At 41.3% G+C, this 23,394-nt stretch overlaps 1 protein-coding gene across 2 annotated transcripts in view; it reads left to right on the top strand.

The window, feature by feature from the left end:
* mxi1 (max interactor 1, dimerization protein) overlaps window positions 1-22,888 on the top strand; it is a 30,957-nt gene extending 8,069 nt beyond the window's left edge. For both annotated transcript variants that reach the window (XM_006790796.3, XM_006790797.3), the window contains exons 4-6: window positions 15,436-15,550; window positions 17,722-17,920; window positions 18,929-22,888. In XM_006790796.3, coding sequence (XP_006790859.2) covers window positions 15,436-15,550; window positions 17,722-17,920; window positions 18,929-19,092 — 478 coding nt within the window. In that variant the 3' untranslated portion in view covers window positions 19,093-22,888. The remainder of the gene's footprint in view (window positions 1-15,435; window positions 15,551-17,721; window positions 17,921-18,928) is intronic.
* Window positions 22,889-23,394: the final 506 nt, after the last annotated feature.

The following is a 23,394-nucleotide window of genomic DNA, read 5'->3' as shown; positions in this document are numbered from 1 at the left end:
AATATAGACAAGAGTTGATGTCTCATCTTGGTGCTCATATACAAAGCCACACAAGGCCGGCTGGTCGACTGAATGGCCTCAGCAGATTGCAGCACCCATGCAGAGTTGCATTTTTTTTTTTCTTTCAGCGTTCCACCCCAACAAATACATTTCAGAGGGGAAAAAAAGGTGCCAACTCAGTTGTTTGTTCCTAAAACACAGTGTGAAGGATGGATTTGTTCATTCTTTGGGCTGATCTTGTAGTAAGGCTTGTTTTTATGGCCATGGTCATTCAGAGCAGACTTGTATAAAGCCTATATGTGACAGAACAGAAGGAATCACTGCTAACTATAACAGGAGATGCAGAATAGGTGTACTTTCCTATCCTTTTTGCTCTAATGCTATCTTCTGTTTGCATCATATAATACTCCTCCAAAAAATGATTACTTCATAAAGTAAGCATCCTAATTGTGTCACAATAATGCTTAGTTTGTATGAACAGGAATCTTCTGACTGTGCTGTTTTTGCTTCCTTTAATTAAATGGCAAAGTCTGTAGAATCCCCTGAAAAACAGCCTACTTTCTGCAAAGCACTAAATCACCAGAGATAGTTTGAAGAAGTGCAGAAATAAGCTAACTTGTTTAAATGTTAAAAACGACTGACCATTCATTTGTGCATTTGAAAGCATTAGTTTAGTGTCAGTGTGTTTTCATTTGCAATACATGAATAATGTCCAGTGAAACTTTCTATCCCGTCCCTCCTCTTTTTCCTGGGTGCACTTTGCAGTCTTAGAGAGAGATGCAGCAGCAGAGCAGGCCAGGAATAAGCTGTCCTGTACCAAGTCTGGATACTGACACCACTCTTCTCTTCGCTCTTGTCTTTGTTTTCAGCTTGACACAGTTAGCTTGGTGTTGCAGCTTAGTAGCAGGCGAATAAGAGACTAATTCACATTTCCATTTGCAAAGAAAGAGAATAAAAATTGAAATGGTAATCAATCCTTTTAGAGCACACTTAAAGTCAGAATCATTTATAATCCCTCTTTTTGCCAGAAGCTAATCCAATTCCCTTTAAGCACATGCCCCAGTGTAAGTCATATGTATCGAGCATAGTTGTTCATCCAAGTGTGTCAGGCTTATACCATGATCGTGCAACAGAAGCAGCTTTCGTTCCATCTCAGCAGACTTCCAAGTCCTGTAAATTGGAAGCAGCTCCTTTATGGTCCAACCCGGGTGGAGCTTTTTCCAACACTTATCAAACTTGTGTATCTACTGCAGGCGAGATGATTTGCATTGCATGGCTACCGCAGCTCTTGATAACCTCTGAGGCTTGTAGACTCAGTGTGACAGCAGAGACGTTGGGACACGGATAAAAGGCACCGAAAGGGGGGAAAAAAACCCCACACACATTCCAGATACTTACCGTGGGACCAGATAACGTAGTCATCTGCCGCTTTGATCATGTACCTTCTAACAACACTTCCACATGTCACTGCTAAATTACACTCCCTTAGTAGGATTTAACAGTAAAAGGCTTGTATGACTGCATGTTGTGGTTCGACTGCTTTGATCTCACTGCCTTATGGTTATTAGTCATTTTCTTTAAAACGTGTTGATTATAAATTCAAAGTGCTCAGGTTAGTTGGTGATTTATTGTTGTGCGTTGTGTAAAGCATGTGCATAACATTAAACAATTAAGAGGTTTTTTTATGGCTCGGAGTTGAATCTGTAGGGGCTCGAGCAGTTGTGGATTTATTATAGCTAGTAAAAGCTTGCTTTATTGATTAATAATAAAGCCATCAATCAAAAGGTAACAAAACAAGAACCATTGCTTATCATCTGAGTTCCTCCTGAACTGCCACTCATCCATTTTTAATATAGTTCGTTGAGGCCAGGTCTGTAATGCAGTCAGAAAATTTTCCCAGGTAGTAAAACCAATGTTAGCTTTTCTTTTTGATTTGACACCGGGGCGCTGCCTAAGGTCGTTTTTATGCTCGCCATGTGGCTCGTGTCGCGGGTCTCTGGTGACAAGTTTCACATCACATCCTGTGTTGCAAGACACAATCTTTGTGGCACAGTCTTGCACTAATTATGTCGGTTTTTACGGCCATTATAATGATAATTCTGCACAGAAGCTCGGACACATACATATACAAATGTTGGAGTAATTTGAAAAACTAGAGTCTTTGGAAAGAACTCTTGGCTTCTGGTTTTGACATCTTCTCCTCCTTATCAGTGTGTATGACGTGATATTGTCTGAGTGGAGACACCTATTGTTTTGGAGAATACTGCAACGGCTTCTTACAGCTTAATGGCAGTTATAAATGGCTCCATCTGTGTGACGATGGCACAGCGGTGAGCAAAGCGACCACTCCAGAGGGTATTTTAGCACCTCAAACAATGAGCTAAACACCTCTGAGAGTGATTCTGTGGATATGTTTATCAGAAACACCCTTAGCCATTAGAGGTTGGCCTGCCTGGCATGTAAGGAGTGTTTGTGAAGTCTGAATTTTTTTTGTCTAAACATGTAATGCCTCATTTGCAGTCACCTTTTGTTTGTGTATGTGTGAAGTGTATGAACTTGACATGAACTTGGTCGGATTTACCTTTAGCTGTTATATAAACAACACCTATTATGACAATTTTCAGGCCAATATATAGTCTCCAGCAGAGTGGGATCACATATTTCAGAGTTCAAAGAAGGTTTTTATTAATGCAGTTACCCAGTTTAGTCCCTGCTTTTAAAGCCCACTTTCTTTTCAGAATATGCAGACAGTTACTGGTTACAACAAAAAAACTGCTTGATCGATGACAGTCATGTGAAAAAACACCTTTGCTATCTCTGCTGTAAATTTTATCAGGAGGACACCACTGACATTGAAGGTCTTTAAGCAAACTGCAAACATACTAAATCATATTCATCTGCTCATGTCTGAGCACAAATCCAGTCCAAAATGTAAAAAGTGGATAACACGCAATAACACGCATGCATGCGTGACACAAAATTAACTGTGATTCAGCTAGTCACAACCCATACAGCTATATTTTTCCTTATGTGTTCAAACTTTTGAAAGCTTTTCTTAATTTTCCAGTAAGTCTAAGCTAAATATCACTATAGAAGGGTGGCACATTTTTTAAATGGCACATTACTTTGTTGCCACTGACTGCCCTCATTCATTTCTGCTCTTTTTAACCAGTGGGCTTAAAACACTGCTCTGCTGTTCCAGCCTTTGGGTTGAATGAGCAGTCGAACATGAATAAGCCTGGGTTACTCTGACTGTGTTGATGTTTCTTGAAGAAAGCAATACTGCTTCTCGAGTCCAGGGAGTGCTGCCCATTCTCAGGCCCTGCTGCAGGGTCTAAAACTGGGACCATTTGTTCTGACCAACGTGACGACTTGTAAGCTTTTCTTGGTTTAGAAAAGCAGCTTAAGAGACTTGATCTTTGGTCTGGTGAGCCCAGCTAGAGCATGCACATGTGCTGAGGCATGTCACCTACCCTCTCTCTGAAACCACTCAGACCCAGTTCTGAATAGTCGAGCTAAGCTTTGGGTTAGCCAACGATGGTATCTCAGTACAAGGAAGTTATTGAGATGCTGATGGGATGAGTAGAGAGATTGGTCATACACACCTGATTAAGGGAGCCTTAAGAAGCACGCAAGCCTTATATAAACTCTCAGTGTGTACAATGAGTACAATGAGCATTTCTGCCCTGTCAGTAGGACATAAGCCTTTACTCGGTTGGAAAATAGTCAATTTGTTGCTCTGGCTAGAAGTCTACCTGCTCTACCGACTAGTGTGGAGGGTTCCCAGCTCCAATGAAGATGTTATTTTCTCTTTTTAAAATTATAGTTCACTCATAACATGGTGAAAGAATCTTCACACTTAAATCGTGTGTTCTGGAATGTGTGTATTGTTTTCAGCCAACTATAAGACAGGCTGAGAGGTTTGCATTTCACTTGTGCCACATTGGTGGCATAAGTGAACTATTCTGAGTCAAGTGGAGGGAGACTGGATTAGCCTTTTCTGATTTGCATATCAATCGCACCTGCTGCTGGGTTTCTGAGGGTTCTGACAGTAACGCCTTTTTGTAGTTTGGCATTCTTAGCAGGCCAGTCACATACATCTTTTCGGGGAGCACTTACCTTTTAACATCAAAAATGTGAAAAATCCACATAAGTCTCCAGATTGTGTTTTTGTTTTTTTTAATAGACAAATAGAACCTTTTTACTGAGAAGGAAACAACAATGGAACAAAGTACTGTTAAAATATGAAAAAAAAGTTTGCAAACATTTGTTATCACTGGCATGCTGCCAATGTAAGCTCAATAACTGTTGTAACTGCTTCTTTAAAAGACTTCCTGGTCAAATGAATGATCAGTTTGAATCATCTTATTACATGGGGTGCTATAATTATCTCACACCTTTATTACTATCTGTAATTTCAGTATCAAAATACTGCTTGATTGAAAACAGGTCTGTAAGGTGTCATGGACATAGCATGTTCTGGCAATCCTCACTGGTTTGCCGTCAGATAAGACCGTAGATCTTTGTTTCGTCCCGACACAAATGTTCTGTAGACAGGTGTAAAGAAAACCCATACAGAGGATTATATGTAGGCACTTGAAGGCTTCCTCATCACTCACATCTTGTCTCGGCTCTTCTGACCCTTAACCCCTTGTCTGGGCTTCTTCTTGTTGTGCCTTTATCCTGCAAGAGTACATCTACACAGCACTCTGTGGAAGGATGGTGTGACCAAAAGGAATAAAGCTGAATGGATATAGAAGCTTAGTCAGCAGGTTTAAGCCATCAAACAATCCCCTCTCTGACTCAAAACCTGGTTTAATTTTCAGTGATTAAAATAGAAACATTTTCTTTTTATTAGTTTGTAGGTGTTCGGTCTTGTTATGGTACAGGCTGTACACACAGTCTGTACCATAATACTCTGCAAAATGTTCCTCCTACACATTGGGTTTTTTGACCTGTGCCATTAACAAAACAGTGTGGAGCTGCTTGATTAGGCTACTTTGGAGAAAATGGGTGAATCTTACATAATGTTCCAGGAAGAAATGTTCCTGCTTCCCTTCGTTTTTCCTGAAGAAGCTTGTTAAATGATCTGCCTGGTGACTTAGGATAGAAAGAGGTAAAAGGGGATGCTAGCTGAAAGTGCAAGACACACTCAGTTAGGCTAAATCTGACTATTGCTTCTATTTTTAGCCTCACAGCTGGGGAAAAAGGGGGAAAACACCACTGTCTTCTGACCAATCACAGATGTTAATTTTTCACCAATGAGAGCAGTGTGATGGAGATGCGTAGGGAAAAAAAGTCTCCACCCTTTACTGCCTTGTGTACTTTCTCATCATCAAACCTGCACTGAAAGTCATATGAAATGCACATGTTTAAAACTAATGCATAACTTCAGTAGAATTGCATGCCACTAGCTGGATTGAGTGACTTTAAGTAAATTCAGAGAGAGAAACGTGTACATTTTGCGCATTAAAGGTTGATGTAGAGCATTTGGCTGACATGCCTCCCCCCCACTCTCTATTGGATGTATTAAAGCACATGAACAACTAAGGGGGTTGTTGTTTGACAGGATCCAACCTGCCCCCAGAGCCAACATCTGGTTGGATGTCCCTGGCTTTACACTAGGCCCATTTTTGGAGAAAAGCCATACTGGAGTTTTAATCCAAAGCTTTTGCCCTCACCCCTCCACTGACAGAAGGCTGAAGGGAAACTGAGGGTTGCCAATGGGTCAGTGACCGTGTGTGCCATTGTGTCCGCAAGCTGAAGAGCAGACAAATGGAAAAAGAGGTTGCTCCCTAAAAGAAGAAATGAATGTGTAGTGTAGGTATACAGTCACATGATCTGATCTGTGGGATTTAAGCCATTTGCCAAAGACACATGTATTGGTAGTATTTTAGATCAGGTGGTATCACTCTTTTAAAGTGCACATAAAGGCAGGCCCTGCCCTCCATCTCTCGTCACCTCCGACCCGTCAATTACAACCCCCATTCCTCCTTTACCCTCCAACTCTGGCTCTGTTTCTGTGGCCATCTTTTTTTGTTCAGGCCATCTATTTGTCAGTTTCCTTCTTTCTGTTTCTCTCTCTCTCGTCCAACCTTTGTCAGTGGACCAGATTAAAAGGCAGTGTGCACGTGTGAACTAATCCGTGCGTTAGTGATGGGTTTCAGCCCCAGAGTCTCTTGGCCCAGCCACACAAAGAGCGCATCGCCCTCTCTCTATTCCAGCACGCTCTGCACGTGTGTGTATTTGTGCGTGAGCACGTGTTTATGTCTGTGGTTGCTGCTCGAAAAGGGTAAATTGACGCATTTTTGCTTTCATCCCAGTTCTCTCAAAGTGATTTGTTTTGTATCCTCTGTTTTCATTCGTTTCAGCCTGTCCTCCATCTCTCCTTTGCCGTGTGTCATGAATGTGTTTCAGCAAGTTTAGCATGACACTAGCTGTGGTCTGGTCAACTGTGTTCTATGTTATTTACCAGTTGTGTCCTTTAGATTTGTGGCAGGGATTCTGCAGGTCTACAGTGATTTCTTTCTTTCTTTTATTTTTTTAACCTCCATTTGCATTTTATTGCCCTCGGTTTCCAGTCTCGGTTTAGCTCCGAATTCATATCCATATATAAATTTTTTTTGTGAGCTTACTGCCATTGGAAAAATTGTCTCTCTTTTCCACACACTGAATCTCTTTTTTGGGATTGAGGTCAAAACTGCCTGAATGCTCAGTAGTTTCATTCCCACCCACCCACATGTAGCAATGCATTTTCGCACCCTTTGCATTTTTTTTTTGCATTCCCTGTCATCTAACCAGAGTGTCCTCATTTGGCATTGTTTGTGCAGCGTCCCAATACTTTTTAATAATTATATAACTCCTTAGCCAAGAAGGATCCTGCTGTATGTGGAAATTTGACGCAATCCCTTTCTGTTTATCAAATGCAGTAAAAATCTGTGAAAAATCATGTTTGCTCGTAAGGCACTGACCATGTAAGGAACTTTTCTAGTTAGATATATATTAGATATATATCAGTACACTCAAAATCCTGTTCCTTGTGGCAGCTGTGCTTTTTATATATTCCCTGTCTTGTGAAAAAGAAACGCCTCCAGATTTTCCTACCATTAAAACTTGAAGTGACTTTATGACCTCACCTACTGTCACTGTCCAACTGGGCAAACAAACTCTTCTAATACTAACTGGCTAAGATCAGTTAGAGTTACTTCATATTTTTCTAACGATTTTGTCTGTCATAATGTGTCAGAGATTATTGTGTTTTTTGTCTACATTTATATAACAATAATGATCACCCAGAGAGAAAGTTGGAAGCAACATAGACGGTGTGCACCCTCCTGGATAACAGACTACAAGAACAACATAGCTCCTTTCCCAACAGCTTATTCGCTGGTTAACAGAAAACTATCCAAGGAACTAACTAACTAATTATCCAAATATTAATTCAGTTAACTAATATGCAGGTTCAGCTCTTGATGCCACATGTGCATGCAATATGTATGTTCATGATGAATTTTAGGTCGAGGATGTGTTTTTGGTTTTTTAAAGAACTTGTTATATAGATGCTCAAATTTAAGATGAAAACTTCTTTGAAACAGAGTAGTTCTTAGTCATCTGCCATCACTAAGCGCAATTGAATTCCACGTAGACTGCCGGTCGTTTGTGCCCATAGCCAGTTTCTGGGCAGATTACACAGGCAGAACCCTCCCCTTCCCCCCTCACTCTTTATATCCCTCACCCTTGCTATCTCACTCTGACTCTCTACATTCATCCCATCTGTCCATGTTTCATAGAGGAGATGAGGAAGGCATCAGGCTTTCAGAAAGAAAGAAAGGAGAAAAAAAAGCCTACAGTTGCTTCAGAGCAAGGATTGCTCTAATCTTGTGCGTGCCATGTTCGTGTAGAAATGTGGCGAACAAGCGCACGCATCAGCGATGGATAAAATATAACTTTCAGTCCACGGATCTTAATTTGTCGGTTGTGCAGTTTTTTTTAGCTTTGTTATAATCTCACAATCACATAGCTTTCAAAAATTAGTGGCACCCGTGCATTGTCAGAGGCTGTTAATGACTTCGTAGCACGTCATGGACGAGCCATGGGCAAATGTTTGAACCATCTGTAAAATCATGAATCAACACAACTTTTTTATTTTAGTTCTTTTACATTTAAGTAAAACCTTAAATGTAAGCTCATCTCCATCTGCACTTCTCATTTCCTTAACTTGCCATTTATAGCTCAGATAATAAACCTGTAATTGGCTAAAGCACATACAGCAGGCTCCAGTTTTGCAGCCAGGCTGGTGCCTCTTTGATTACTGTTCCAGTAGTTAAACTAGTAAATACTGGTATTTCGTAAGGTGCCCTGTTCTGTAAGGTCAGACATCTGACCTTGGCTTCAGCTTGACAGCAGTCATGTGAGAGGGACAGATGATCCCACCTGAACAAACAAAAAAAGAGAGAAAGCCATAGATGGCATAATAGACAGAGAGTACTAGAAGAGGTAACTTTAGCAGAAAACACAACCGTGGCCTTTGTAGTAAAACCCAACAAACAAAGGTGGTGAACAAACACGGAGAACAGCAGAGAACTGTTCCCTTTCTGTTTTGTGTGTATCTGTTTGTATAACATTAGAAATGCTCGTGCTGTTGAGCTACGCAGGACACAGTTATTAATGTACATGTTAATGTGATATGTTGTTTATATCTATTCATTTTTAAGGTAAACTCCAAATGGAACCAATATATCAGTAACATATACTGGTGACCGTAGTGTCAATAATCGACCTAACTGACTGTTCCAGTGGTGGTGATGACGTTTACCAATGTTTGGACACCTCGTTCCTCTGCTGTGTAACATCAATTAAGCACTGGGCAAATGTTCAAAACTAGTAAAATGAAGGGCTAAAAGACAGTTAATTATTGATAATGAAAAGTTATTTGTTTCTTTTACACAAAGAAAGGAATAAATAAATCAGGCTTTGGCTAAAGTGTTACAATCTTTGCATTAGTTGTTTAAAACTGTTCAGTTCTTATAGTTACACCAAAAGTATCATGGGACAGATGTAGGTACTTCCATTTGATTAGCGCCCTGCCCCTATTCATTTATATTACATGTCACCATCTGTGGTGTGGACCACGGTGGCACATGTGGTTTCACTCTGTATCCTCTGTGAGAAGGAGCCTTGCGTGTGATTTGCCGTAGTGGCTGGGCTGGGTAGCTTAAGCAGTAAGCATCTCACATTTGCTATTTTTAACCACAAAGTAATGGATTTGGAATGTTCTGGAAAATAATGTCCAAAGCACAGAAAGGAAAAAAAAACATCTGTGGCCACATTTTTTGTTTTGTTTTGTTTGTTTCAATTTAATTGCACTCCCCCTCAAAATAGATAATTTACTGTTGAAGTTGATGTAGTTCCTCAATGAACATGGCTTAGTCTACTTTAAATGAGGCTTTGCATTATAAAATACTGTAATCACTTCAGTAATCGTTGACATCATGTGAATCACGATTTGCTTTAAATGAGTCTTGACACCGCAGATGGAGGAAAGAACAAAAGAATTGCCTCTAAGTCATATTCTTCCCCCTCCCTAATAGGGTGTTTAATGATGTCTTAATTTCCTTTCTTATGTCACGTTAAAAGATTTGCCACTGAGACAGTCAGTGGCGACGTGTAATTAGTGTAATAACTGAGCGAAGGGTCACATCCTCTCCCTCCACATGCACTAGAAGTAGGTCAGATTTTGTGTGTGTGTCTGTCTCTGTATGTGTGTTAAGTGGGTTTCAGAGAGTGGGGAATTTGCAAAAGAGAAGTGCATTGACTGGTATCTGGGCTGGAAATCTGAGACTTCCTTTAAAAGCATGTACAATAATTATGTCAGACAACGTAGATGGCCCGAGAAGTGATCCATTATTTACGTATTCACAAGTTTAGAATCTAGGGCAGCTACATTTTTTCCCCTCCATAACTCACACTTTTGAGTAACTGTGTTGGTTCCAGAGGACTTTAAATGAGAAATAATCCGAACCAAAAGTGTGCCTTTGAGATTATTGTATTATAACTCTTTGCATTCAGGTGTTCAGTCCTTGAAGATCCTAGTTAAAGATGTGAACATTTAAGGTTTCATTAAAGATTCCTGTGTTTATTGAGGAATCCATGTGGTTAATACAAAGCCTATTATTTAATTCACATGCCAGTCTCTGCTGGAACTGAGGATGTGTTTAAATGAGAATTTTTACTTGCAGATCATAGTCATAATATCTTCACACTTCTCTCATACATTGTTGAAACATTTCCAAGACACTGCAGTTCTGATTTCCTCTAATTTCACTTGTCGTGTTAATCGTGTGGGAATAACAGCAACATGTCAGAATACGTAGGAAAGCATGCATACGCTGCAGTGTTTGTGCCCTTCATTGCTGTTCCAAAGGCAAGCCTTTTCTGCACGTGTGTTCCTGCATGGATGATACAAGAAAAAGGGAGGCGAGTGCTGAGCTGCTGTACATAGGATGTGCGTAGGTTCTGTAAGAGTAATGGTGGGCAGCTCTTCCATACCAACGGGGAGTGCTTCAAAGTGGTTCTTTAAAAAGAACTCTGCTTCAGTCACATTGGAGGCAGTTTGACGCATTTTGACAACAAGCGAAACAGCTAGAGGCATATAAGGAGAGCAGTGCAGAATTTTAAAGTATAAATTCTCATCTTATCAATCATGAATTTAATTGTTCATTTGCAACGATGAGAAGCATTTAAATTACACTCGGAAGTGTTGTTAGCCCTTATACATAAAAGGTAAGTCTGTATTAAACTGAACTAAAGCAAGTACCAAAAAAAGAAATGTGATTATTAGAATAAAAAGGCAATGTTGGTCACGTGACTCACAGAGAAGCTAGATTTTGAGGGGGTGCATATGAAAGAAAGGTGCAGTGCAGTGACCCAGGGCTGCCGGGCTGCTCGGTCACATGCCAAAGCCAAAAGGCAGAGCTCGTGCTTGCCTGCTTACCCATCTGGGGTCCTTCAGGAACACAAGACACAGTTCATACACCCAGACTTCCAAGCATGACAAACTTACATGCATACATTCCATGGAAGTGCGTCACTGTCTCCTGAGGAAAAGGAAAGGCTGGCTTTCTAAGTGTTTAACCTGTAAGCTTTGTCTTTTAGGATTCATCATGGGAGTGCATTCATATAAATGTGCATATGCATTAGAGGATATATATTTCTTAATGTTGTTGTTGATGATGATTTTTATGAGAGAGTGTGTGGGAAAACTCACTACCTAACTGTCAGTTCTCAGAAATTTCCCTCTACTGAACAGAACTGGGCTGTTTTGCTTACTGTCACTGAGTGATCTGATATCCCTCCTCTGCGTGACAGTTGGTAGCACAGGTCCTGGTAGCCACGGGTAGCCATCTAATCCGCCACAGATGGAGAACTCTTCATTCAACCTACATCGCCATGCCATTCATTAAACTCTGGAAGTGCAAAGTAGGGAATTATTTTCTTCGCTGGTTTTAGTCTACTTAGACATTTTGTCACTTAACAGATATCTGGAAAGATTCCCAGTCACACAGTAGATCTTGTTAGTCGTTGTTCATCTGTTGTTTGATGAATGAGATGATTATTTTTTGTTCAATTGGATTTATTAATATCATAGCTTGATTAGTCCATGTAACAAAAACAAGCACTCACTCAGTCTTCTGTACAGATATGGAAGCCTTGACTTTATGTTCATCTCACCTTAACATTATAAAATCTTCTTTAAAAATATTACCCACACATACAAAAAAAATGAACTCAACAAGTGGTCATTCCTCTCAGGAGAGCTATTTAAACCCCATGATCTTTGACCAGTGACTGCATATTAATGATCAAGAAACTGACCTCACAGCCAATTATAAGGTTTTGGAAACCTGCAGTCAGCTGAGACTGAAGAAGTCACTTGGATGAGTGACGAAACGTTTCTCTCACAGAAAACGCTACGTCCAGATGAACAGAATCAACTTCTTGTTATTTAATCCCACTGAAATTGACTCCACATCAGTCACCACTGAATCAGCCTGTGATCCTGTGATGTCATATCCTTTAACCAAATGTGTTTAAGCAGTCCTTAGCATTAGCAGCAGAGGACATGAAGTTATGGGGCTACACAGTAAATCCATAGCTGTTTATGTAACTGGCACCGGCCTTTTCTAAGAACTCTGGAAACAGAAGGCTCTGTTGCTGGTTACATAGCTACAACAGGGTGGAGGTGATACTGCCTGCAGCAAGCAGGTATTTATGGTCACAAGCCTGCACTCATATTGTAAGCTGTAAATGGCCTAAGCTCTTTGGCTGCTGGTCTACATGATAAACAAGCCTTTTTTAGGGATTAGAGACCTGCTCTGTTAGGCATCAACGGTAGCCAGGAACCTATGACCTTTAGCCTCTAAGTAAGACAGTTATACTTTATCTAGTTTGACGCAGTGATGTAGAGGTCTTTCTGTGTGGGTCAAGCCACATTATTGTACCCTTCTTCAAGACCAGCCTCTTCAACAGGGCTGGTCATTGCAATCAGGATTGGAAATAAGTTGATGACACTGACATTCAAAGGTCATTTAGCTCTGAATTGAACACCTTGTGCAGGGACTGCACCATATGCACATCTGCTGCCTGGTGTTCGAGTTAATGTTGGTGACTAACATGGTGAACCTGTCTGACATTATCTTTGCTTGCCTGTAGCTTTAGGGACATACTGCACAACCATTTTTGACACACTGCCCTGTCGAGGATAACACCTCCAGTTTGGCTTCCTTTTACCAGCCTGTCCAATGTGATAGTGAAGAATTACACAATAATATCCCTTCTCAGTTTTGATTTTCGCAGTTACATACTGCTCTTCTGACGCTCCTTGTTATGCTTTTTGGATTTCTTTGCCATTTATAGTTATCGGAGTGCTACACAGTAAAGCATGTCATCCACCCAGAGATAAGAACGCATGCCACACAGGCGTTTCACATGCCTGTCTATCAATAAGAGGCACAAAGAGGGTTTTGAATGCTACTAGTGATTACTGTAGCTCGTGTTGAGTACATTACCAAAGGTGGTTATAAAAAGGTCAGACGCAGGAAAGGACAGTGATAAAATAGGTGACAAACTGTTTGTCATCATCATCATAATCTCTTCTTTTGGTGTTTGAGGGTTTATGCTGTTTAAGAAAAAAATTGATTTAGCAGCCAGACCAGTGACAAACTGGTTTACATGCCGAGAAGCACAAGTTCAGTTATATCCAGTGATAGAAATATGGTGATAGTGGTCAACAGAACAGTTCATGGTTTGTTTTGTTTTTTGTTTTTTCTGTTTTGTTTTGTTTTGGTTTTTTTTTTTTTGGGGGGGGGGGGGGGGGCGGGGGGGGGGTCATGTCAGTGGGTCAGAATGAGAGAAGGATGGAAGGAGTAGAGGAGTGGTTTTAAGTGGAGGGTTATCTGGGGTTGTCTGCTAAGATATTTACATTTATCTCTCTGGGACTGGAGGAGAAAGCTGTGGTCTCCGATGTCTGGAGTTTGTTAACTAAATGCCCAACAAGCCAGACAGACAGACCCACACATCAGCACTGTGTCCCGCTCTGCCCTAACCGCTTCTTTACCAGACAGCCGATGGCCATCTGTGGAAAAATGTTAGCATATAGACTAGGAAAAAGCAGTGAATGAGACGTCCTTACAAGTGGAAAAAGAGATGAGGTTTTAGAATGAGACTCGTGTGTACATGCATGAGGTTGGTGTAACGCGAATTAATATTTGTGCCAGCTCTTCAGCAACAGCTCCCTGATAAATAATATATTGGCATATGAGCAGAGCTGAAAACACACTACGTGCATAGCTCAGTTGATTTCAAAATGGTTGGACTGCAAACATGGCAAATTACGCTTAATGCCTTATTTCCACATAATCCAGTAATAATCCTGATTATAGCTTTTAACAGAATACACTGAACTCTAATCACTCTCAGAAATATTCGGCCATGTTGTGCTTTGTTGTACGTCCTCGACGTCTCCCAGGTGCAGCCGCGTGTATCGCTCAAGGCTGCTGTAAACGAGTAGCATGTGAATAAGTGACAACTCATGTATGTGCAGACAAGGGTTTGAGATGAGACGCGCAGATATACATTACGCAGATAAAGAGAAAAGGGGGGGGCTCTGCTTTGTCCTGTGAATAGAACTGATTAAATGGACAGATGTCCTGATAGTCATCATGCAAACTCCCAGAATAAAAGGCTGTGTGTGTCTGTGTGTTGTGACTTCCTAACTTTTACTCACGCAGCCTGAATCAGGGCTCCTCCTAGTTCACTCCCCAAACATGCAGTGTTTGTTGAAGCACACACTCACGCACACATTACTGGCATAATGGCTGTAATGGCTTGCTCTTATGTTCTTATCAACACCATCCACACTGACCCCCACCCCTCACCCACACAAATACACATATGCGCACAGACAGATATATACTCTATGCAGCACTTACATGTATCCAACAGTCTTAAAGAGCATAGCAGAGAGCTGTCTAGCCCATCTTGCAACTTGGTGCAGTGAAGCCCTGCTCTGGTCCCTTGAGTTTGTCTCCTGTAAGCGTCCCAAGAGATCGTTTCTGAGTCTTGGTTGCTCCACTAAGTCTACTGCCTCCTAATGTCTCTCCACCTTTCTCTCCAGGCTAGCTGAAAGACAGCCCCTGCTAATGGAGCAGTGATTGTGTTATAGCCACAATTATCTCTTTTTACCTCTCAACTCGGGTCCATTAGCAGGATAGATAGTACCTGGGGCTTGTCTTCAGTCACAGAATAAGGTACTGTCAGGATGATGGACTACACGAGCTGAGAGAGGTCCTGGAAATGCCATTATACCACCACCATGCCTTTTATCGCCAGATGAAACTTATTGCAATGTAGGCGAGACAAGTATCCATACCTAGATATATTAAATACATGCAGATGATAAACCTCCTCACTGTTGACCCGTAATTTTGAGATGATCAAGACTCAAGCCAAATCTGTCACGGGTGGAGGCCAGCACCCCCAAAGACAACAGAATACTGCCTACATCTAGCTACTGAAGCAAGGGTGTTACAGACGAAAGTCCGTTTTTGGTTGCTCTTATTGAATGTAAAAGGAGACTAGTTTAAATAGCTTGACATCTCAAGTAAAGAGAGATGCCATATTTTATTTGTTAGGGTGCACTGATCCTCTAAGAGCCTTTAGACCTTTGATACATAGTTACAATGGGCTACACATTCAATGCTTTGTTTAAAGAACTCCCCCAATCTGCATGAACTTGCCTGAGGCTATTGAACAAGACAAACCACTACCACACCGTATTTCATGTTTTGCTGTACACACAGCCGCCCTGCCCTATTGTTCCTTTTTTATTTATCTAATTATGCTTTTGTTTCCTCTTTGTTACTTTTTCCTTTGTAGACGAGCTCACCTGCGGCTGTGTCTGGAGCGGTTGAAGGCCCTCATACCCCTAGGACCTGACTGCAGCCGTCACACTACCTTGGGCCTGCTCAACAAAGCCAAAGCACACATAAAGGTACATATGATTACCCAGCTCTTAGCTAAAGCTGGTCCTGTTTTTGTTTTGTTTTTTTGATAAACAGAACAAAGAAACCGCAAGCTTTAAGTCATAAAAAAGGAAAAGTGGTGGTATTAGAAATAAGACTATCATTAAAATACTAGTGGTGGTGTACTTGACGGTACATAAATATTAGGCAACTTCATTTCTTCAGTATTAAAGATGCCTTTCTGAAGGTTTTTAAACTGAGTGGTTACCAGCTGACTATGAAAACTTTATTATTCATTTGGTCTGAAAAAAAATGAGCAAAAGAAAGGGTGCAAATTACCAAAGACTCACAAGTTGGTGCCTCATGATTGGGTTAAAAATAAGCGAAGAGAGATTTTTCAAAGGTTAATGAGCATCAGTGCTCATGCAGAGCCAGTCCTGTTGGTGTCCTCTGAGAACCAGCCCCCATTTAGACAGATTTCTGAATGAGATGTTAGATAGTGTTGTCCAGTCAATCCGTTAAGTATTTGGCCCCAGTAATTTGATGTTGTCTTGGGTTCAACATCAGGCTTCTTGTGGTGCAACTTCTTGTGGTGTAACTGGTTCTAGACTGGGCACTCAATTACGGATCAGTGGGGAAAAGGTATTCAAAGCAGGTGCCAGAAAGGACCTTTTTCCATTTGGAGATGCACTTAAAATTAACCCCCTGCTATTTTCTGGAACATATTTTCTTTAAGCATTGGCTCAGAAAGATGTCTGCATGTTTGAAGAATGCCATGATCATGAAGGAAAATGCACCATCACACACTTTCACCTGAAAAGGGCCTCAGAAAATGACCACCTGAATTCACCTGATGTAAAATTCTGTTCAGAACTTGTGGACTGGAGAACTTCTTCCCCCCCCCCCCCCCCCCCCCCCCAAAAAAAAAGAAAACAAAGCTCTTTGCCAGTTATTCAAATGAAGGGTTGTTAGATAGATCACTGAATAATTTGAAAGGTGAAAGTATTAGGACATGGTGTGTCATGTCATTCGTCACACATGAAAAAATATTTTGCTTGGAAAGACCAAACTCGGGTTTACCTTTATGATAAAATGAATCCACAGTAATTGTGCAGGCAGTGTAACACTTCACACTTTGTTATCCACTTTCAAAGCAGGCATGTGACTGCCTGAGAGTGAGCAGTCTGTAAGGGGAAAGCGAGGCATAGCATGCACTCACGTAACAGACAGGACATGTACAAAGGCGATATTGTTGTCGAGGTGGGCCTCCGCCAGCTCTGCCGCTCGCACTTCTGCTGCTGCTGTCAGCTTGAGTCTCTTCATCGCTTATTGATGGCCTATTGTTTTGGTCTGTCGCTGGGAGTCACGCTCATTAATGTTGGCACCCATGACATAAGGCTGCAAGGTTACATCACAATGTGGCTGTATCGGGCCCTGCCACGGCCTCCATTTGTATCATAATGGTGCAAGGCGTAAACAAGCCGACACGGTGTAAACAAGACAGGTGAGGAAAATCATTTAGGGGTGTCGTCGCTGACAGCAGGAAAATCCGAGGGGACAAACTTGTTTAATTTGCTGAATACTAAAGAGCTTCTGGGGCATTGTCCATGTGTTTGTAGTTTCACACCCTTTTAGGGAGGCTCGATGGCTGTGAATTCTCCGGACAATTACCTTTTCTGTTCTCACATGGGCTCAATCTGACACCACAGAGTTTGTGGGGAGCTGGCGGAGTAAAGTCTGTTCAGTCTGAGCCCATTGATTCAGACATTTGTGTTCTCACATGAATGTATGAAAAAGGCCTGTTTCTTTGCTGGCTATTCATTTGTCTAACCTCTTTTCTCAACATTATTTTTATGACGCTTTCCTCTTGCTTACACACTTAACCCTCCTGTGCGTTCTCCAGGATATTGGTAAGCCTTGAAAAGCAATGAATTCATTTACAAGCTAGTAAGACTTCAGAAAGTATTAACAAGGATCGAGTTTCTTTTGCAAAGCAGCTGAATGTCTTTCTTCCTCCTCATCATAGACAGTAAAGTTTTTTTTTTATAACCAATGACCCCTACAAGTCATGAATATGATTATTTAGCACAACACAATGTCTATAATGTCTTTTGGTGAAGACAACTAATGCCCTGTCTATAGGTTTTGGTACCCACAGTTATGACCTTTTTTTGTCTCCTCTTCTCTTTCACCTGACCAGAAACTTGAAGAGGCGGACAGGAAGAGCCAGTACCAGCTGGAGTCTCTGGAGCGCGAGCAGAGGCACCTTCAGCGTCAGCTGGAGTTGCTGAGTGGAGGCAGTGGTGCTGCAGCCCAGAACAGCCCAGGGGAGGGAGAGAGGATACGCATGGACAGTGTGGGCTCCACCCTCTGCTCCGACCGCTCTGACTCTGATCAAGGTATGTAAGGTGGCAGGCATGATTTTCAATTAAGCAGCTACACGGCCATCAAAACATGTTTTCACACATGGACTTGGTAGAATTTCAGGAGAATTTTTTTTTCTTTACATGCAGCAGAACCTACTCTGTGGTTTAAGCAAAGGAGCCTGGATAAAATGTGCACCATGCGTGACGCCCGTTTGTTAGGGATAAATTCACAAGGGTATTAGCTGCGCTCCGCTATCTGCCATCACAAGGACTTTACAATAGGGGGCCAGCAGGTTAAAAAACAGCTCATTTCCAGTATGAGTACACTGGACATTTGTGCTCTCACATGCACCTCTGTAATGACTGCAGTGCATGTGTGAAAACAGCTAGAGTCTCCAGCTGCTGTCGGTCTAATTTTGTAGCACTGAGGTTGGGTTGGTCAGAGCTCCTCTGAGACTGCATGTCGAGGTGCTGATGAAGGAGATCAGATTTAAAATGCAAAATGTTTCCTGAACTGAAGCAAAACCAACATGGTGTCTGTTTGTTTGTAATGATGTCAAGTATGAGGGACATGTTTTCCTTTGTATTTTATGTTAAAATGACTCTAACCTAACAGAGAAGCATTAAAGCCATCATTAGTGTGTACTGTGTCACCCTGGTTGTGAGATGACAATTTTAACCAATGAAAATGAAACTGATTACAATCTCCTTTCTTTTCATATTCCGTATTTCTGTTTTCATAAAGTTTTCATACTGTGTAAGATACTGTGTCATCATACAGTACAGCATGTTGCTGTATAAGTAAGGCTTTTTTCTAAGATATTGTATCTTTAAAAAACCCCAAAACAAACAAATTTCTGGCACCGCTGTTATCCAAAGGAGAAAACAACACAGCAGACAATATAAAATGTAGGAAGTTTCTTAAAATATCCAGAAATAAAGTATCAGCAGAGAATAGTTTTCTTAATAATCCTCAATAAAAGGGGAAATATGTTAAATCGATCTGTTCTTCTCCCCTTTCATCATTTTTCCATCCTACAGAGGAGATTGAGGTGGACGTGGAAAGCACGGAGTTCTCCCATGGAGAGCTGGACAGTGTGAGCACAGCCAGCACCAGCGACCTGGACGACCACAGCAGCCTCCAGAGCATGGCCAGTGACGAGGGCTACTCCTCCTGCAGCGTCAAACTTGCCTTCTCCTCCTAGAGCCCCGCCCCACCGACGTGACCACCACCACATTCCTGCCAAACTCGCCTGCCCTCCCATCTGTTATATCCATCCAGCCATGCCTATGAAACACACACATCCAGTCTCATCTCCGATGACTGGCACACACCCAGCTAATAGTGTTCCCCCTTTGCTCCCAGCCTTTTTGTTCTGTTTTTTTGCCCCACCCTTCCCCTCCACGCTGCTCAACCCACTTTCGGAGGCGTTCCAGTGAGAGCTCTTTCTCGCCTCTGAACTTTGAACCGCTCCGACCAACACTGACACCAGGGACCCAGACACAGACTGCCAATTGGTTCGAATCTTATTTTAAAAGGAGGAGCAGAGACGTAGACATCATCTTGAAGTTTGAAGCCACAACATAAAATTAACTGTTGATTTTTATCTGCTATTTCCACACACCTTTAAAATCCCCAGATTTGTTTAAAATTACACAGCCCCAAATTTGACTAAAATGCTCTTTAATTAATATAATTGTCTGTTTGGTTCTGTCTAATGTGGGTGTTTGCCTATGTCTTATTATTCTGGTGTTGGGCCTGGCTAAATCTGGACATTGAGGCTGAACTTCGCCATATCTACACAGCTCGTCCCCGCAGCCCTGAATTTCGTCCTCGTCTTATCGAGGTTTTTCTTTTCTTTTCATATTACCTGCGCTCTACACCACAGAAGCTCTGACCCTTGAATTGGTGCTATTGTGAAAGAAACCCACCAACCAACCAATGGGGGAAGCAGATCAGATCCACCACTATGCTTTTAAAGCGAACAAAGCGCATCTGTCGTGATTGTTTCCGACCACACACGGAGGAAAACAAGCCACAAAAATGGAGGGAAAAAAATAAGAAAACATTCCTGTCGGATGTGGGTGCTCAGTGCATTTTCAAAGAGTGGAAATTGTAACTTTATGTGTGTGTGTGTGTGCGTGTGTGTGTTTTGTTTTGGTTTGGTTTCTTTCCCCTTGACAAGCAGCTACTACAAGCTATCCTGCACTTATCTACTTTAGAGCTGTCCATAGAAATGGCACAAACCAAGAAGGAAGAAACACACACACACAAAAACAACAGCAACAAGGGAAAAAAAAAATCCAAACTACAAGCTTTGGAACAGATGTCCAACTCCTCTCCAGCAGTAACAAGCAATAACTCGTGTAGTTTTTTGTTTCGTCAGTTTGAACTCCTTCCCGTTTTTTTTCTTTCCTTTTACTCCCTCAAGACTCATGTGACCGTCCACATTTTTTTTTGTACATACAGATAGCTTAATAAATAAAACTTTAAAAATGAGTTCAAAAAAAGTAGTGCTTACAGATAGAACTATTGCCTCTGTTGCTGTTTGACCTGTGTTTATTGTGCATTTTTAAATTGAAAGTTTGGAACAATTTTTATCCTCCGATAAAATTTGCTGATGGAAACGTTCAAACGTTACCCTCTCTGTCCCCGCTCCCCGCCCCGAGGAGGTAAAAGGAACGATATCTTCGATAGAAACAGTAGAACGACTTTCCATCCAGTTGTAAACAGCGATCTAAAATGGCATTTGTTGGAAAATGCAGACTTTGTTTGTCACTGGGTTGTTGTTGTTGTTTTTTTTTTTAAATCAATTAGACAGTTTTTATTCTCTTGTTTGTGAATGGCGGTTTAAGTAAAAAGAAAAAAAATATATTATATGGCATTCCAATGGTGGTCAGGTGATCTGTGGAGGGAAAGTTTGAAGTGTTGGAAAAAGAAAATGGGTTGTATGATGTCAATGTACTCCATCCCTACTCCACCGGCATTAAGAATTGCACTTCGGCTGCAGTTCGCTTTGTTTTTCTTTACCACTGTCGTGTTGCGCTGCCAACCATTATTTTGTGTGTGAGAGAAAAAAAACTCAGAATATGATGAATATTTATTCTGCAATCCCTCAAAGAACACGCAATGGGGAGAAGGTTAACTTATTTTGTTTCTGTCTTATTTTACTCTTCTCTTTGATGTTTATTCCTCACTCCTTATTTTAAGAAAATGTATATTTTATGGATTATTGTTAAGGGTTTTTTTTCTTTCTATTTTTTGCGGGGAGGGTGGGAGAGGGGTTAAGAAAATGTAGCCATTTTTTTGTTTTCATTTCTTTTTTGCTGTTTTATTCAATGGACACTTGAAATGTAATTGGCCCTAAGCTGCTCCTAGTGCTGAGCCTCGCCTGTTTAGAGTCACCAGCCTTGTTCAGGGCTGACTCCCCAGCCACACACCAGGCCTGTGAGGAGCATCACAGACCTGAAACAGCAGCACAGGCTGAACCTTTATACCCATTCTGCTGTCGCAAGGTGAAATGCTCTCGACTTTGTTTCCGGGTCTGTGCTGAGGGGAGCTAATTCTGCACAAGACTCACCCATAGCCAAGACTTTACTGGCAAATATTGAGCCAGCTGCTATGAAATAAAAGGGGTCTAAAACTCCGCTTTCCTCTATTAGGAGGATTGTAGTCTCTATTAGACTTGTTTTAGTTGACAAAATGTGTCTTACATTTACAACTCCTCCGACTGAGGATTTAAAGAAATAAAAACACAAAAGAACAAAACCTTCGGTTTCTCTGATGGACATCGTTACGGTGTAGAGTTCGACATGTACGCTCTTTGCGGAGCTCTGTTGAGGTTGTTGGACTTGGCACTAAATCAGAAAGTCACCACTTTTGGTGCTCAGATATTTAAAAAAAAACAATGCCAAAACCACCTCAGAACACCTCAGTGTCCTCTCTCTTTATCTCTTTCTCTCTCTCTGTGGAGGACAGTTTACATTTATTCTGCCCCGTTTTAAGTTATTACCTTTATCTGATCTTTGTTTCTGCTTTCTTCTTATGTTGGTTTTATGAAACTGCACTGCTGACACGACAAAGGTCTCAGTGTTTTGCGACAAAGGAATTTCTCTTCTTGTTCAGACCTCGATCAGTTCTTTGCAGTGTTTTAACCTGCGCACACAGTACACAATGTTGTGTTTTACTATGATGGGACAAACTGAGTGTTTATCACAAAATGTGTGTCATTTTGTCCCACGAGGTAGAATGCTCAGATGCGAGATGATTCCAGGACGGGTTAAAAACAAAAACAACACTAAAAGAACTGGTTTTACTGAGGCCAGGTCTGTCCTCACTCATGTGAGTCTACTATGTGTGTGTGCATGGGTGTATGTGTGTGTGTGTGATCTCTGTGTTCTTACTAAAGCTGAGCTTTAGAAAGGCACCTAGTCTATGACTAGTCTGCACAGATGTCAGTGGGCTGTTTGCCACTTTGATACTCAGTAAATATCACACTTCTGAAGGCTGTTTGTCATTAAAAAAAAAAGACAAGCTCTCCAGTGTAAGATGCAAAAACAAAAGATGTTCAGTCCAGTGCAGAATAGTCCTGGATCAGCTGATTGAGAGGTCTGACAAAACATTTCTGGCCATGCTGCAAAATTCATTAGCATATCCTCATCACAAAGTTGTATTTTTACCTCTGTGTTTTAGGTTTCAGTGGTGGTTAGGGAACAGCTTGGCCAGAAGTGCACCAGCCCCGTGAAGTGGAAGTTGCAGTGTCCTTTGTAAAACCCCACTCCACTCTGGTGTCAGTCTCTCAGGGGGTTGATTTGAGCAAACGGGTCCACGAAGTCAAGTTAGCCCAACCAAACAAGCAGTCCCAAGTGCAGTAGGGAGCCCTCCTGTTGTTCTGAACCTGTGGCCATCCTTTGTAAAACATGCACTCTGATGATGATTCTAGCTGTGTAAGTTGATGATGCAATACTTAAAATAAAAACACCAAGATTTTCAAACCTGAAGGACTGAACTGAGCTTTTAATACTGTGAAGTGTGTCACTGCTGAATGTATTGTAAAGCAAATGGCTTACGCCAAGTTAAATACAAGTTAAATACAAGTCACCTGTTAATCACATGATTCCCATTTACCAAATGTGCACAAATCTTGACAAAGCAGCAATTTTTTTTCCACAATTGATGTGTCATTTTCATAATGAGTGTCTCTTAGATGTGACTAAGAACATAAATGTCTGAAGCCCTTTATTGGGTGGCTCGATGAATCACAGGAGTCAGAAGATGATTGTAGCAGCTCATAAAAACGAAAAGGTCTACTTAAAAGCATTTCTTTTAGATTTCTCTAATTTTATCTCTCTTCCATTAATTTAAATATTAATCAAACATCATAAGAAGCAATGATAACTCTGCTCGAACTGTTTATAGCTGACAGGCAAACAGGAATCCTTTGGGAAAAGGTTGCAAGAAGATTAGTCTACAGTTTAATGAGTCACAAGTCGAAACTGACACAGCT

The sequence above is a fragment of the Neolamprologus brichardi genome, chromosome 6 (assembly GCF_056152115.1).
Source record: "Neolamprologus brichardi isolate AB-2024 chromosome 6, ASM5615211v1, whole genome shotgun sequence".
Taxonomy (NCBI): Eukaryota; Metazoa; Chordata; class Actinopteri; order Cichliformes; family Cichlidae; genus Neolamprologus; species Neolamprologus brichardi.
The sequence above is the reverse complement of the archived record's forward strand: the minus strand, read 5'-3'. Positions and strand labels throughout refer to the sequence as shown.